The 14,744-nt window shown below is 38.5% G+C and overlaps 1 protein-coding gene across 6 annotated transcripts; it reads left to right on the top strand.

The window, feature by feature from the left end:
• The first annotated feature begins 3,493 nt into the window (after positions 1 to 3,493).
• On the top strand, positions 3,494 to 13,783 carry LOC18432905 (coatomer subunit alpha-1). 6 transcript variants are annotated; one of them, XR_016044818.1, is made up of 5 exons: positions 3,494 to 4,144; positions 7,982 to 8,476; positions 9,960 to 12,881; positions 13,023 to 13,180; positions 13,552 to 13,783. XR_016044818.1 is itself a non-coding variant. In XM_020666414.2 (4 exons), the coding sequence occupies exons 1-4, from the start codon at positions 3,937 to 3,939 to the stop codon at positions 13,055 to 13,057; spliced, it is 3,660 nt and encodes a 1,219-aa protein (XP_020522073.2). In that variant the 5' UTR covers positions 3,494 to 3,936; the 3' UTR covers positions 13,058 to 13,375. The 6 variants fall into 6 exon arrangements, 4 of the variants coding, with proteins under 4 accessions (XP_020522073.2, XP_011622877.1, XP_088708469.1 ...); XR_002280703.2 differs by lacking the exon at positions 13,552 to 13,783 and adding an exon at positions 13,306 to 13,375; XM_020666414.2 differs by lacking the exon at positions 13,552 to 13,783 and having other exon boundaries at positions 13,023 to 13,375.
• Positions 13,784 to 14,744: the final 961 nt, after the last annotated feature.

Below are 14,744 nucleotides of genomic sequence, written 5' to 3'. Positions count from 1 at the left end.
AAACATTTCATTTTTATTCATCTTGATTGAGTGACTTAATGGCCTCTTAATAAAATTAAGAAAGTACTCCTTAAAGCGGGCATGCCCATATAGGGCCTCTAGCAGGCCTCACGCACCACCCACACTAACTCATAGTGGGCCCCCATGTATAAGGAAAATTATTGTAAATGAAATTGAATTTTTAGAAAAGAGAAATTAATTTATTTTATTTTCTCTTTAAATAAAATATTGAAAATTTAGTTTATCTTTATTTATAAATTCTTTTTGAGAAACTAAAATATCCAGAGACTTCAAAAACTTCAAACTATCATGCTAAAAATTATTTAACATAAAAATAATTAATTCTAAATAATTTTAATAGGATTTGGATCCAACTAGGTCAAGGAATTTATAAATTGTTGAAGCACTTCATCTTCTACTGTGGACTATAATCCATACTCATTTTCTCAAATTGACCCAGCAGTTGTCGTGACCCACATACCATCGCAAAGGTTCATGATTGGGCTATTAAAGTCAGCCGATAGGTAATGGGACATATGGATTACATGTTCTCCCTTAGAGAAACGTCCAAAGTCACACATATCTAGTGCAACCACGACTTTATGATGCATATACGTAATCTCTCACACATTTATATATATCACCCTCAATGATGATTTGTCTTCCTAAGACGGCTATCATATATACATGCTATGTGATGATTAAATGATAAGGCTTTGACCCTCGCATCTATAGGCCTACCATCGCACACACGGGTCACATAGTTCATTGGCTCTCTACCCTCGGCAACTCTAACCTCATCAAGAGATGACCCTACTAACCCTCAACGATTGTGCTCTATGCCTACTTAATTAAGGGTTTTCCAACTCGATTGACCTAGCAACTTGAGCCAAGTTTGAGTATCGGTAATAACATTTTCCTATCTCGGTCCCTCTAGATCATAATCGCTTTTGGTCCCTCTAGACCACAATCTTTTAGTCACTATGGACCACACTCCCACTGGAGTTCATTGTTAAGTATTGATTACATGCTCTCATAAGATCTTGAATGGCCACATAAACTCAACATCTCCCACTTGGCCTTTGAAAGCCTGACAATCTTTTTTCCTCTCGACTCCTAATTACAATCTCTCTCTCTCAAGCATCTCTCACTTATTCTTTCTTACGCTTATTTCATATTGTGGGGAACTCTTTCACCATCAATCCTTTCTCTAAGGATTCATGGATGTAGCCTCTGTGGGAGTTCTAAAACTTCTTTCTCTTTGTTGCTTACATCCCGAACGTGGTCATAGTCTTTCTTTATACTTTACATTGCGAATCATGGACTCGCTTTCATAAAAGATCATCACGTACCCTCATTGTATGGAGTCGTATCTTCAGCTGCTCAAGGAAGTTTTTTAATCAAGCAGTACCCTTCTATAACCATACAACCAGCGCCACATATCCGGGTTTTATGAGTGAACAACATTATAGCATGTTGTTCTAAATGGCCTGCAAGACACAAATATGTACTCCCATTGGAATGTTAAACTATTTGGATATTTAATAATAGAAAGCCTGTATATCCGAATATCCAAACACTAAAAACAATCGTGGGATTGTAGCAGCTCCTACTCAAACATAACACATAAAATGTACTTTTCTAACATGCTCATGCCAATGTCATGAAGTAATACAACAAGTTTCATGCCAAAAATAAATCAATGCCCATTGATTTTGCAATATGCAAAACTCTTTTTTGAACCACAAAGGTTCAACCACACTAATCTCTTGGTTGTAAATCCATATAAACCAAGTTATCTTATCCACACAATATGTGTCAATGAGGTCTAACAAGAGGTTCATCCTATGACAATCCATTTGATTCATGATCTGAAGTAATTGAGGATCCTAGAAGAATTGACTACACAATCGGTATTTACAAAAACATGAGTCAAAACATATGGGAATTAAAAAACTAGTGCATAGATAAATACTACACTTCCCCTCCTAAGAAGAAAAAAGACAATTGTTGGAATTCCAATACACCTTCAGATCCAACCATACTACATTTTAACTTTTATTTTTATTCAATTCGAGTCCTTTCTAAAATATTTTAAAAATTCTATAATCACCCCTATTTGTGGTTATAAAGTTTGAACAATTAGAAGCATTTTGATAATGGGAAATATTTCTATACTTCCCTTACTGCATAGAAAACAATGCTTCCCCTCCCATCCAGCCGTCCAATTTAATCAAGTGAGCCATTGACCGTTTGATCTACATCAGACGTCTCAGAGTATTTTATTTTTATTTCTTTTACAAATTATGTGGATATGAAATTTAGTTCGTGCCATCATCTCAATGGGCCATGCCTAAAACAACTACTAAAATTAGTTTTACAATAGAATACAATGGGTACTTTCATGGGTATTTTGATCATTTTATTTTACGGACAATATTTTTTAATATTTTCTATAGGTGAGACTTTAAGAGAGGAGTAGACGGCCACAATTTGGCATCAAAATAATTTGTAAAATAAAGATTAAATAGTATAGAGACATGACAATAATTGGGACCATCTCAACCGTCCGTTCATAATGGACAGTTAGATAGGGGAAAGCATGTAAGTTTTATGCAGTTGGGGAAGCATATAAAGCTTTCACTTCGATAACTCTATCGCACTTAAGTGGGTCAAGCTAAACGACGATAATAACCTTGATTATGTAGGTCGAAAACCAGAATAAGGGTTTATAATAAAAAAATGACTAACCAACAATGTAAATATCATTTGCAGTTACAACCTAAATAACTAAGGGATAATCATCATTCAGCTCAGGCCCTGTGCATGGGTTAAATTACAAAATGCCCCACGGTTGTTCAGGTTCCAACCTAAAGAGTGAACCTGAGTAATTTTGAAATTTAAAGGATTTTGTAAAGGGATGTGTTGGTGTAATGAAGCTTAAAGCATAAATATTCTAGTGAAAAATGAGATCAAACTTAATAATGATTTTATAAAATGATTTGAGAATTAATGTAATATTTCCCTTCCCCGCGTGCTCTCTCCAAACTCTCTGCAAAGCTTCCACTCTCACTTTCTGTCGAGCCTCATGCTTTAATCAAGTTATTGCCAAGCCCACAGGCTGGCCGCCTAGAAACCGTGTCCACTTATAAATAAGCCGATATACTACGTCGGACAACAGGCCGGACTTAGGCCGGGCTTGCCATGGCGTTAGCCCGACCCTATTCCCATGAGGACTCGCCTAGGCTGGTACAGCCGGAACCGGGACAAAGAAGCCCTAGAGAGTTAAACAGGCTAGATCCAATCTTGACGCTGTCCCAGCCTGGTTTGTTCCTCAGGCCATGATGGCCCGACCCCGGCCCGGTCCTCAAGGTGACATTTTTGTGGCTCATGCCCTATTATTTAGGATCGGACTGGGCCGCCGGACCACTGCTACCCTTACCGAATAAGGAAATCACAAATAACACGTGCGACACGCACATAATACAAGAGCGTCGGCCGTGGTTTCGCATTCGGCTCGTTTGGTGCCTACTGCCTAGTGACACCTCAATCGCAACTCCAAATATGCATCTGCTCCGTGTTCATTTCTCCATCTTAACCTCCCTCTTCTGAATTTCGATCTCCCTCTCTCTCTCTCAAAATTTTCTCTCTATATTCGCTACCTCTCTCTCTCTACAAATTAATGGCAGAGCAGAGACTTTGATGAGACCCATTTGTCTCAGATCTGAGGTCAGGTGCCTTGTTACCATTTGTTCTCCTTCCCTTCCCTTCGCTTCCCATTGGAGCGTAGTTCCAGATCCAGGTTCCTGCATTTTCATTTTAAGTCTCTTGATGGTCTTGATGAAGAGAGAGGGGGAGGAGTGATTCTCTGTGGACGTTTTAGAGAGAGGGAGACTACTTTGGTTGGGGATTTTAGGTTGAGAGTGAGAGAGGATAATGCTGATAAAGTTCGAGACCAAGAGCAACAGGGTGAAGGGGTTGAGTTTCCATGGAAAACGGCCATGGATCTTGGCTAGCCTTCACACGGGTGTTATTCAGCTATGGGACTACCGTATGGGCACTCTCATTGATCGATTCGAGGAGCATGATGGCCCTGTTCGAGGTGTCCACTTCCACAATTCTCAGCCATTGTTTGTTTCTGGAGGTTCTCTCTCTCTCTCTCTCTCTCTCTCTCTATCTTGATCAGTGCATCTGAAGTTCTGTTTCCCCTTTTACCAGCTGGCATTGTTGAAATTTTCTTTCTGCTCTCTTCATTTACATACAATTGACTAATATGCTTTTATATGAATCTCATGTTTTTTTATTGTGATCTTGTTATGAACGTAATTTGGATATATTTCTGCTTTTGAGATATGGATATTGGATGATTGCTTGCTCGCATGCGTTGTTTTAACTTTCTTAATTTAAACTTATTTATCTTTGTTTCTGCTCTCTGAGATCTCATATATCTTCAACTTGTAATGATGGTTTAATATGCCATAGGAAACTATGGATAGATCCTTTTTAAGTCGAGCCAGATTGAATTATAGAAATAGTTGTGATGATAACTGTATTCATATCAGAATCATAACAGTAAATGTGGTGATTAGTAAACAAATGCAGATGATTAGCATAGGATTATTTCACAATTGGTTTACTTGGAAGGAGTGATCTATGGAGGAGGTTTCACTGCGGGCCAACAAGGACAGATTTCTGATGTCATTTCACTGCAGAAGAAGATTTTCTGTGCAATATCACATTCATCTCTCAGCATTGTGACCTTGAGTTGTACTTACAAATATCCTCATTGTCATCCATCAAAAGAAAAAAAAGGAGAAAACAAAAAAATTATCATTGTCTTGCAGGTTTTTGAAATGTACTTTGATTTGTAAACTTTTGCTGATTCTCCTGCAGTTTTATTTGTTTTACTTTTTTAATTGTTCCTGTCAGAGAATTTCCTGAGAACCAAAGTTTTGAAAATCTTCTTAGGAATTTCTTCAACAAGAATTTCCCATGATAATGTCTTTTGTAGGAACCAAATATTTGAGTGTAACTTATTTTCTTTTGGCCGATTCTCTGTACATAATGTGAACCTTCTTACCCATCATCTCTTATGCCTATGAGATTTGAGATGCTTTGTTCATTTAATCTCTCTTATGAAAAATATGCCAAGGATCATGTTGCATCAATTGTGATCCTACAAGTTTCTTCATTATGGTCTTCAATGCTTATTCAGAATTGTTTAGTCAACTGGGAATATGCAGGACCTTGTCTGGATGTCAGTATTTGTATCTCTAGTTCTTATAGAGCTTTTTTGTCATATGCATTCAACTTTGCTGTATGGTTATGTAAGATGTCACCATTCTACGTTGCAGATGATTCCTTTTGATCTGGAACTGTAGATTTGTTAATGTCATTTATATATGTGCCATTATTATTTGGTCGATAGCTTCTTTGTGTTTATGTAGTGATCTATTATTCCTGATTCATGTGCCTGTATAGAGTGATTAAAATGCCCTTGTTATGTTTATATGTCCACATGCATACCCACACACACAAAACAAATATACACGCACACATATATGCTTTTGTTCTTTTACAGTTTGTTGCTTCCAGTGTGTATCATGGTGGCCACTAAATATGTTTCCATCAAATTATGAGTTATCAGTTTATCCTGGCTGCCTTTTTTTTTAAAAAAAAAGCTAACAAATACTCTTGCTATGTTCATACAATAATTAGGTGGGTACTAGAAGTTTCACTTTGTTGATGTTGCCTATGTCTTTATCTCTTTCGGGTGTTGTTGCCTGTAAGTTGATTATTGGAGCATGATGAAAGAGTTGAATGCGTTTACACTTCATCGAGCAAAAGAGATTGAATGTATACACAATGATTTCAAAAGATTATGGATATTTATCTATATTGACAGGTTTTTCTTGGAGTAGCAGAGCACATGTTTAAGTTACAGTGATCAGAAGACCTCCCAATGTGATTGATCGTATCGCCTTCTCATTGCTTGTTAGAATTGGCAAGACTTTCTGCTGATGCACTTGGCTTGGACTCATTAGTCTTACAATACCTCTTGAGGAAGGAAACTTCCTGCGGTCTGCAAACCCAATTTGCGTGCGTTAACCTAGATGATCTAATCAAATGTTTGCTTTAACGCATTGTGAGGTGCATGACAAAAGAGCACTCTATTTGTTTAATTTCTTGGCTAAATAAATGATACACTAGAATCGAATGTACAGTAGGGCAAGTAATGCCCCATTGACCTTGTAATTCATATTTACTTGTTATTGTCATCACTTTAGCTACCGTTAATATTTATCTTTCCCCTCGTGTCAATGCATGGATCGTATCTCCTATGTTGCCAACATCATGCAGTGTCTGCCACATCAGATGCAAAACTGCTTATAGAGGATTGGCTCTTGATCTGCCACTCAATGTCAAACTATTTATTTTGAAGAATGAACTCTTAAAAAGTTTAATATAATTAAAATAAATTTCATGAAGTAGGATATTGCTTTCATAAAGAACTTGAGAACAAAACAAGATTTCAATTTTTGTATATCGATTTCAAGATCAATGGGAGATTGCCATTTTTGTATATCGATTTCAAGATCAATGGGAGATTGCTATTTCTAGCTCGTCTGGTGAAGTTCAAGGGATCTTGGTAACTTTTGCAGTTTTCTTGTTGACTATACCATTACAGTCCGATGGTCAAGGGAATCCTCTTTTTATTTTTGGTTTCTTCCCATTTTCTTGTTGGGTTAATGTCAAGTTCAGTACCAATCTATCTTGATATTATTTCATGTTGGGGTTTTTTTGTTGGCATGCTTAATCTAACTTAGTTTGATTTCAATGTTCTAAAAACGGGTCTTGGAGCTTAGGTGCCCAAGATGCCTTTGGCTGCATACCTAGACTTGGGCACCCAATTTTGGGCGGCTGTATCTGGATGGGTGCCTAGGTTGGTGCCTAGGGATGTGGGCCTTTTTTCAATTTTTAAGGATGCCCAAAAAAGCAAAAGGGGTAATTTTGACCCAAAAAGGTTTAAATAGGTTGTAGGGGTTATTTTCAATCCCAAAGTTAAAAGAACACTTCCATAAGGCGTCAATTTCTTAGCTATACCTATTTCTGAGAATCAAAAGTATTTTATGTGGTTTGAAGAATCAAAAGTTGTTATTATGGAATATGGACAGTTGGAGACCATGACTAATACATAGCCTATTAGAATTCTAAATTTTTTTAAAATTTTGTGTGGTTTAAATTTTGAAATTTTGAACAAGTTTATTCTCAATATGCGATATGTCATATGTTTGTATGAAAAATGTATGTTATAATATTTTCAAATGCAATAAATTATAAAATTGACACAAATATATGCACATGTGCTTTTGGACAGCACATATCTGTATATATCTAAAGAATTTGTACTACAGCGTGCCTGAGGTTCTGCACGCCTGCTTGGGCGCTGGGCTCCAAGCCGGCCCCCAGCGTTTTTTGAAACCTTGTTTGATTTTTCATTTTCATTTTCATTTTCATGTTTTTGGGTTTCATTCTCATTGTGTTTTATTGTTAATTTTCAGTTACTGAAAAAATAAATTCTTGATTCTCTTGTAACTGTAATTTTCTTCCCACAATAGTCTTAGTTTGTGGTAACTAGAATCTTCCCACAATACTCTTAGTTTGTGGTAACTAGAACTCCTACAGGATCTTGAATTCTGAAGATTTCTCATTCTTGTTGCCTGAGAACTCCATGAAAATGGAAATTGAAAAGAAAGAAGAAGCAGGGTCGTGTCCTTACTGTTTGGGGTACTGTAACTGAAATGAACATATATTCATGTAACTGATGATTTTGATATAGTGCAAAGTTCTAAACACATGCCAATGATCATGCAGAATCTGCAGATTATGCTAATGAGTTATAAAAGAGCGTTTTACAAACTTGAATGATGAAGAGAATGTTTCTAGAACCTCCTGTCATCGTTTTGGGTGAATGTTGCAGGAGATGATTACAAAATCAAAGTCTGGAATTATAAGCTACGCCGATGCCTCTTCACCCTTCTTGGGCACCTTGATTACATCCGTACAGTTAACTTCCACCATGAGTACCCATGGATTGTTAGTGCCAGTGATGATCAAACCATAAGAATATGGAACTGGCAGTCAAGAACCTGTATTTCTGTGCTAACGGGCCACAACCACTATGTGATGTGTGCTTCTTTCCATCCTAAGGAGGACTTGGTGGCGTCAGCCTCCTTGGATCAGACAGTTAGGGTGTGGGACATTGGTGCTCTTAGGAAGAAGACTGTTTCACCAGCTGATGACATTTTGAGGCTCACCCAAATGAATACTGATCTATTTGGAGGTGGTGATGCTGTTGTGAAATATGTGTTGGAGGGTCACGATCGTGGAGTAAACTGGGCAGCATTTCACCCCACATTGCCCCTGATTGTTTCAGGAGCTGATGATCGACAAGTTAAGCTTTGGCGAATGAATGGTATGTGCTGGAACACAATTGGAAAATATACTATAATCCGATGAAAACATGTAAAAAAATGGTTCTCTCAGTTCATCTCTGTCCATTGATATGATCGATTTGATGGAGAGAGAGAGTGGACCCACCAGGACCTGACATGACTCAATTGGGGATCCTTTCACTCTCCATCACTGTCTGACATCTCATCAGATAGTGATGAACACAGTAACACAATGGTCTCCATAGTCCATTGGCTTATGTCGAGTAATTTTTATTCTATTTACCAGTGTTAAAAGTTCCAGACCAGTGGTTGAACAGGTCACCCACCGATTCTGAGTCAGATTGCTGGTTCAGGTGGTTTGTTTGTATAGAGTCCAAAAGATTTAAAAAAAAAAAAAAAATGTAGGAAAGGAAAACCATAAACTGAATTTTGAGTTTTTTTCCAGTTAAGAAATGAAAAAAAATACCCATAAAATCACAAATTTCCTTTTCTTTTCTTTTTTTCAGTTGAAGAGTAGATTTGATCTGACGTTATTTTTTAGTCGATTTTTTTTTTATCATTCTCATCATCTGATTTCAAATCTGTCAACATAACACAGTTAAAACTTCAAAAAAAAAAATCTGTTCAAGACATATCTTTTTTCCAAATCAAAACAGATTGAATCATTTGATTTATATCGGTCTTAAAATGGGGACAGCGCCTGTTTTGATTCTAAATGAGAAAAAATTCTAATCTGCCATGGGAGATGATTTGAAACGGATTTAGAAAAGGAGGGTTTTCCAATCTGTTTTTCGAGATAAAAAATATGATTATTTTTATTTTTATTTTTATTTGTATTTTTTTTGTTTTTTGTGCTCGGGGGGGGGGGGGGGGGGGGGGGGGGGGGTATGAAATCAAAATTAGATCAAGAAAGGGGGTTTTTAATGGAGAAAGCAGATTCGAGGGTTTTTGGGAATCCAAAAAGCAGATTAGAAAGCCACCTTCTATTAGATTATAATACCAGATTTGAAATCAGATGATTTGTTTTTTAAATATGAAATCAAATTTGATCTATTACAGATTTGAAATCAGTTGATCTGTTTTTTATTTGAGAAATAAAACATTCTTCCTTCAATGCAGGAAACTGTTTCCTGATGCTTGCACAACTAACCTCTTTCAATTTTTTATTTTGTCGATGGGGGTTTAGTTGTGGATCATGTAGAGTGTTTGAAGATGAACTACCTACATGTCTTTTGAGAAAAAACAGATGCAAAATGGGGGAGAAATCAAGAAAATGGTGGATGAGGGCTAATAAAAATGGAGAAATAAAAGAATTGCCTGATTCCATATGGGACTCGAACCGGTCCCCTACCGGCGCCTATCTCACTCGGGCTGTTCCTAGTCGGATCGGCGAATTTTAAAACACTGCTATTTACCATATGATTGTTTACTTTTTCATGTTTTACAGGTTTTCAGGGATTCATGATAATGATATGACAAACTACCAATTTTCTGAATTTACAGACACCAAGGCCTGGGAAGTGGACACCTTGAAGGGACACGCGAATAATGTGTCTTGTGTTATGTTTGTTGCAAAGCACGACATCATTGTATCGAATTCGGAAGACAAAAATATCCGTGTTTGGGATGCATCAAGACGGGTAGTTTTAATGACTTTCCGTAGAGAGCATGATCGTTTCTGGGTTCTTGCTGCACATCCCTCTATGAATCTTTTGGCAGCTGGTCATGATAGTGGCATGCTTGTCTTTAAGCTAGAGAGAGAACGACCTGCCTTTGCATATAGCAGTGACTCCTTGTACTATGTGAAAGACCGATTTTTACGCTGCTTTAATCCTACCTCTCAAAAAGATGACCAACTCATGACTATCAAAAGATCGGGCAATTTTAACTTGAATCAAGCACCAAGATCTCTCTCTTACAGCCCCACTGAGAATATAGTCTTGCTCTGTTCAGATGTAGACGGTGGCTCATATGAGCTCTTTACTGTCCCCAAAGAAATTATGGGAAAGAATGATCCTCCCCCAGAATCAAAAAGAGGGTCTGGTGCATTTGCCATCTTTGTGGCACGTAACCGCTTTGCTGTTCTCGACAAGGTGAACAACCAAATAGTGGTTAAGAACCTGAGAAATGAAGTGGTAAAGAAAAACAGCCTTCCGGTTGCTGTTGATACTATATTTCCAGCTGCAACTGGCAATGTGCTATGCAGAGCAGAGGACAAGGTGTTCTTATTTGATCTACAACAGAGGACTACTCTAGGAAATCTTCACATCCCTTCAGTAAAGTATGTTTCCTGGTCAAATGAGATGGAATATGTTGCATTGCTTAGCAAACATACAATTACTATTGCGAGTAGGAGCCTTGTGCATCAATGTAGTTGTCATGAAACTATTCGCATTAAGAGTGGTGCTTGGGATGACAATGGTGTGTTCATATACACGACCCTGAGCCACATCAAGTATTGCCTTCCTAATGGAGACAATGGCATTATCCGAACCCTTGATGAGCCGGTCTATGTTGTAAGGGTTTTTGGTAACTCGGTTCTTTGCATGAGCCGAGATGGGAGTTGCACCACATTGGGAATCGATTCCACAGAGTATCTTTTCAAGCTATCTCTGATTAAAAAGAGATATGATCAAGTCATGAGCATGATTAAGAACTCACAGCTTTGTGGGCAGGCAATGATTGGGTACCTTCACCAGAAAGGCTTCCCTGAAGTAGCCCTACACTTTGTCAAGGACGAGAGGACCCGATTCAACCTAGCCCTGGAAAGCGGTAACATCCAGGTTGCTGTTGCGTCAGCCAAGGAGATCGATGATAAAGATCACTGGTACAAGTTGGGTGTCGAAGCCCTTCGACAGGGGAATGCTTGCATCGTTGAATATGCATACCAGAGGACTAAAAATTTTGACAGGCTCTCTTTTCTCTATCTAGTAGCAGGCAACATGGACAAGCTATCTAAGATGATGAGGATTGCCGAATTAAAAAGTGATGTTATGGGTCAGTTTCATAATGCTCTCTATCTAGGTGATATTCAGGAACGAGTCAAGATCTTGGAAAACTCGGGCCATCTCCCTCTGGCTTATGTTACTGCTTACATTCATGGGCTCACCGAAGTTGCAGAAAGGCTAGCAGCTGAATTGGGAGGCAATGTCCCTTCCATCCCATCTAGTATTAAATCGTCACTTCTTATTCCTCCTGCACCCATTATGTGCGGTGGAGATTGGCCGTTACTGAGGGTCACAATGGGCATTTTTGAAGGTGGGTTAGAGAACAGGGGCAAAACGGCTCATGAAGGAGAGGAGGAAGCTGCTGATGCAAACTGGGGTGAGGACTTGGAGATAATAGAAATGGAGGGGCCGAATGGGGACCTAGAAATTATTGGAGATGAGGAAGTGATAGAAGATGGCGATGGTGAAGAAGGGGGGTGGGATCTTGAGGATCTTGAACTTCCTCCTGAGCTTGCTGCTGCTGCAAATATTGCAGGAATAAGGCTTTCGAATTCATCCTTTGTGGCACCAACACCGGGCATGCCTGTGAGTCAAATTTGGACTCAAAAATCCTCTCTTGCTGGTGAGCACGCAGCTGCTGGAAATTTTGATACAGCTATGCGTTTACTTAGCCGGCAATTGGGCATTCGAAACTTTGCTCCTTTGAAACCATTGTTCATGGATCTCTACTTGGGGAGCCATGCTTATCTTCGTGGATTCCCATCTGCCCCACTTGTGCCTTTAGCTGTAGAGAGAGGTTGGAATGAACAGGGTAGCGCTAATGTGAGAGGGCCTCCTGCCATGGTATCAAAGCTTTCTTTTCTAGAAGAGAGGCTTAAGCTTGCATATAAGGCCACTACCGAGGGCAAGTTTGCTGAGGCCTTGAAGCTCTTTCTTAACATTTTGCACTTGATTCCAATCATAGTGGTTGATTCGAGAAGAGAGGTTGATGAGGTGAAAGAGTTGGTAGTCATTGCAAAAGAGTATGTGTTGGCCCTTCAAATGGAGGTCAAGAGGAAGGAGCTGAAGGATGACCCTGTTCGGCAGCAAGAGCTTGCTGCTTACTTCACTCATTGTAATCTTCAAAAGGTCCACTTGCGGCTTGCACTGATGAATGCTATGGGTGTTTGCTTCAAGGGCAACAATTATAATACAGCTGCAAATTTCGCAAGGAGGCTTTTGGAGACGGATCCGCCCTCTAACCAGGCCTCAAAGGCTCGTCAAGTCCTTCAAATCTGTGAGAGAAACCCTAAAGATGCAAGTCAGCTCAATTATGACTTCCGAAACCCATTTATTCTCTGTGGATTGACTTTTGTTCCCATATATCATGGACAGAAGAGTGTCTTGTGCCCTTACTGCACAGCGAAATTTGTGCCTGGCATTGAAGGGCAGATTTGCACGGTGTGCAACCTTGCTGTTATTGGGTTGGATGCTTCAGGTTTGGTCTGTTTTGCAGCACAACAGAAGTTATCATATTAGTTTTCAGTTTCCTGCCTATCACCTCTTTTCTTGTTTTGGTTCCATTCGGAGTTGAGAAAGTTCCTTGCTAGCTAAACATGGAATATGTATCATTCTGTAGGAATCGGGCTTGGGCTCGTTCAATGTTGTTCATGATTGTACCACTACATCCCAAGTTCCGATTCCCACTGCAGAACTACCCAATGGAATTGGGTGATTTTTGGAGGGCTTTTCCTCACGAGTTTTGCGGTTACCACTACCTTTACTCGGCATACACAGGTAGAAAACCAGTCATATGATTCCTCTGTTTCATTGATTTGTACTTTCTGTTTTCCTTCATTCTTCCATTTGTCTGTCATTTGTTGCACAATAAGTGAGTGGCTGCTTTGTTGCTTACTGAGAAGCTTGACTGGAGATTGAAAGAGGTATGCCTTTCACCTTGGCTTCTATCGCAAAAATGATGACTTCACAAAATATACCGGATCTCTTTGGTGAGAATGTTACTTTTGATCAAACACCACGTGTTAGATTTCATTTTTTGATTGTTTTTATTCATTGGCTTGCATCACCTTTTAAAGTTTGCAATACACTCTGACGTAATTTTTATTTTTTAGTACTTTAACTTTTTGTAAAGATAGCTTTTCTGCCAGATTCTTGGACAAGAGTTTTCGAATTCTTCAGACTTCCCTGAAGTTGCTTGAGGTCATACACAGCTCTCTCTAGGTTTCCCTAGACGTCTCGATGAAAAATGATCAAGATTTAATTTTGGAGAAGATGTAGTTTCCTTAATTTTTTAATTTTTGGAAGATGTATTTTCCTTTAACTGTTTTCATAAAATAAAGAAGCCATATCTTATGCTATATAATGGCACGTTTTATACACGGAAATTTTTACATGAACGAATTTCCCGTGTCAGTAGGTGCTAATTAGCTGCCAATTGGGGTGAAATCAATTGGTAAAAAAATGCATTGGTACCAAGAGTGCCTATGGTCCAATTTGGGCTGGGCCTGTGTTTAGGGGTGGAGTCGGGCTTTGGGTCAGATCTGAGCCAGCTTTGAAAGAATGTGTTATTTTCGGGTCAGCTCTGGCAGGCCCGAACACAGCCCAAAAGTCTGTACTCCGCATCACCGCCCCTTTCTCGTATCTTCCTCGCCCCCAAGCCCAAAACTCTCTCTCTACTCTTTCTCTCTCTCAAGCCCGAAACTCTCTATTTGATGAGTATGCCTCTTTATTTGATTGACTCTGGGTCTAGGCATTGAAATCATTTTGTTGAAATTAGTTAATTTTTAATCTTGTGAGAAATTTAGTAGCCGACCCAGACTATGTTGAACTTACATTTTTGCATGGGAGCTTTAAAGAACAATGTGAATATAATGGCAATCAAACCCGGTCAGCACCCAAATACTACCAAATTTACTAAATTAGATATGATGAATACCGGAAAAGTTTATATAAGGTTAAGGTTCTGGACAATCAAATTAAGACACCTCAAAAATCCACTATAATAAGTTGTTTTGATGTTGAAAAACTCTTAAATCTGATAATCTCAACCTTTGAGAGACGTGGACATAAAAAAAAAGACTTCAAGACTTGAAAATACTACATCTTATAGTACATTATTTAGATAGTCAATTTTCAAGATTTTCAAGTGTTTATAGATCTATTTTGATCTATACTATTTTAAAACCTCAAATTTTATAATTGGAGATGAAAATAAATTTTTGGGCCCCAAGGATTTTTGGTACTAAAACATTTTTCTCTCCGATCTGTGTCGATCTTTGGTATGATATTTATTCAAATCTTAGCAAAAATTGAGTTATATTTAATAAAGGTAGAGAAAGTG

The sequence above is a fragment of the Amborella trichopoda genome, chromosome 11, assembly GCF_054954075.1.
Source record: "Amborella trichopoda isolate Santa Cruz 75 chromosome 11, AtrichopodaSantaCruz75HAP2 v2.0, whole genome shotgun sequence".
Taxonomy (NCBI): Eukaryota; Viridiplantae; Streptophyta; class Magnoliopsida; order Amborellales; family Amborellaceae; genus Amborella; species Amborella trichopoda.
Note: the sequence above shows the minus strand (reverse complement) of the source record. Positions and strands in the feature narration are given on the sequence as shown.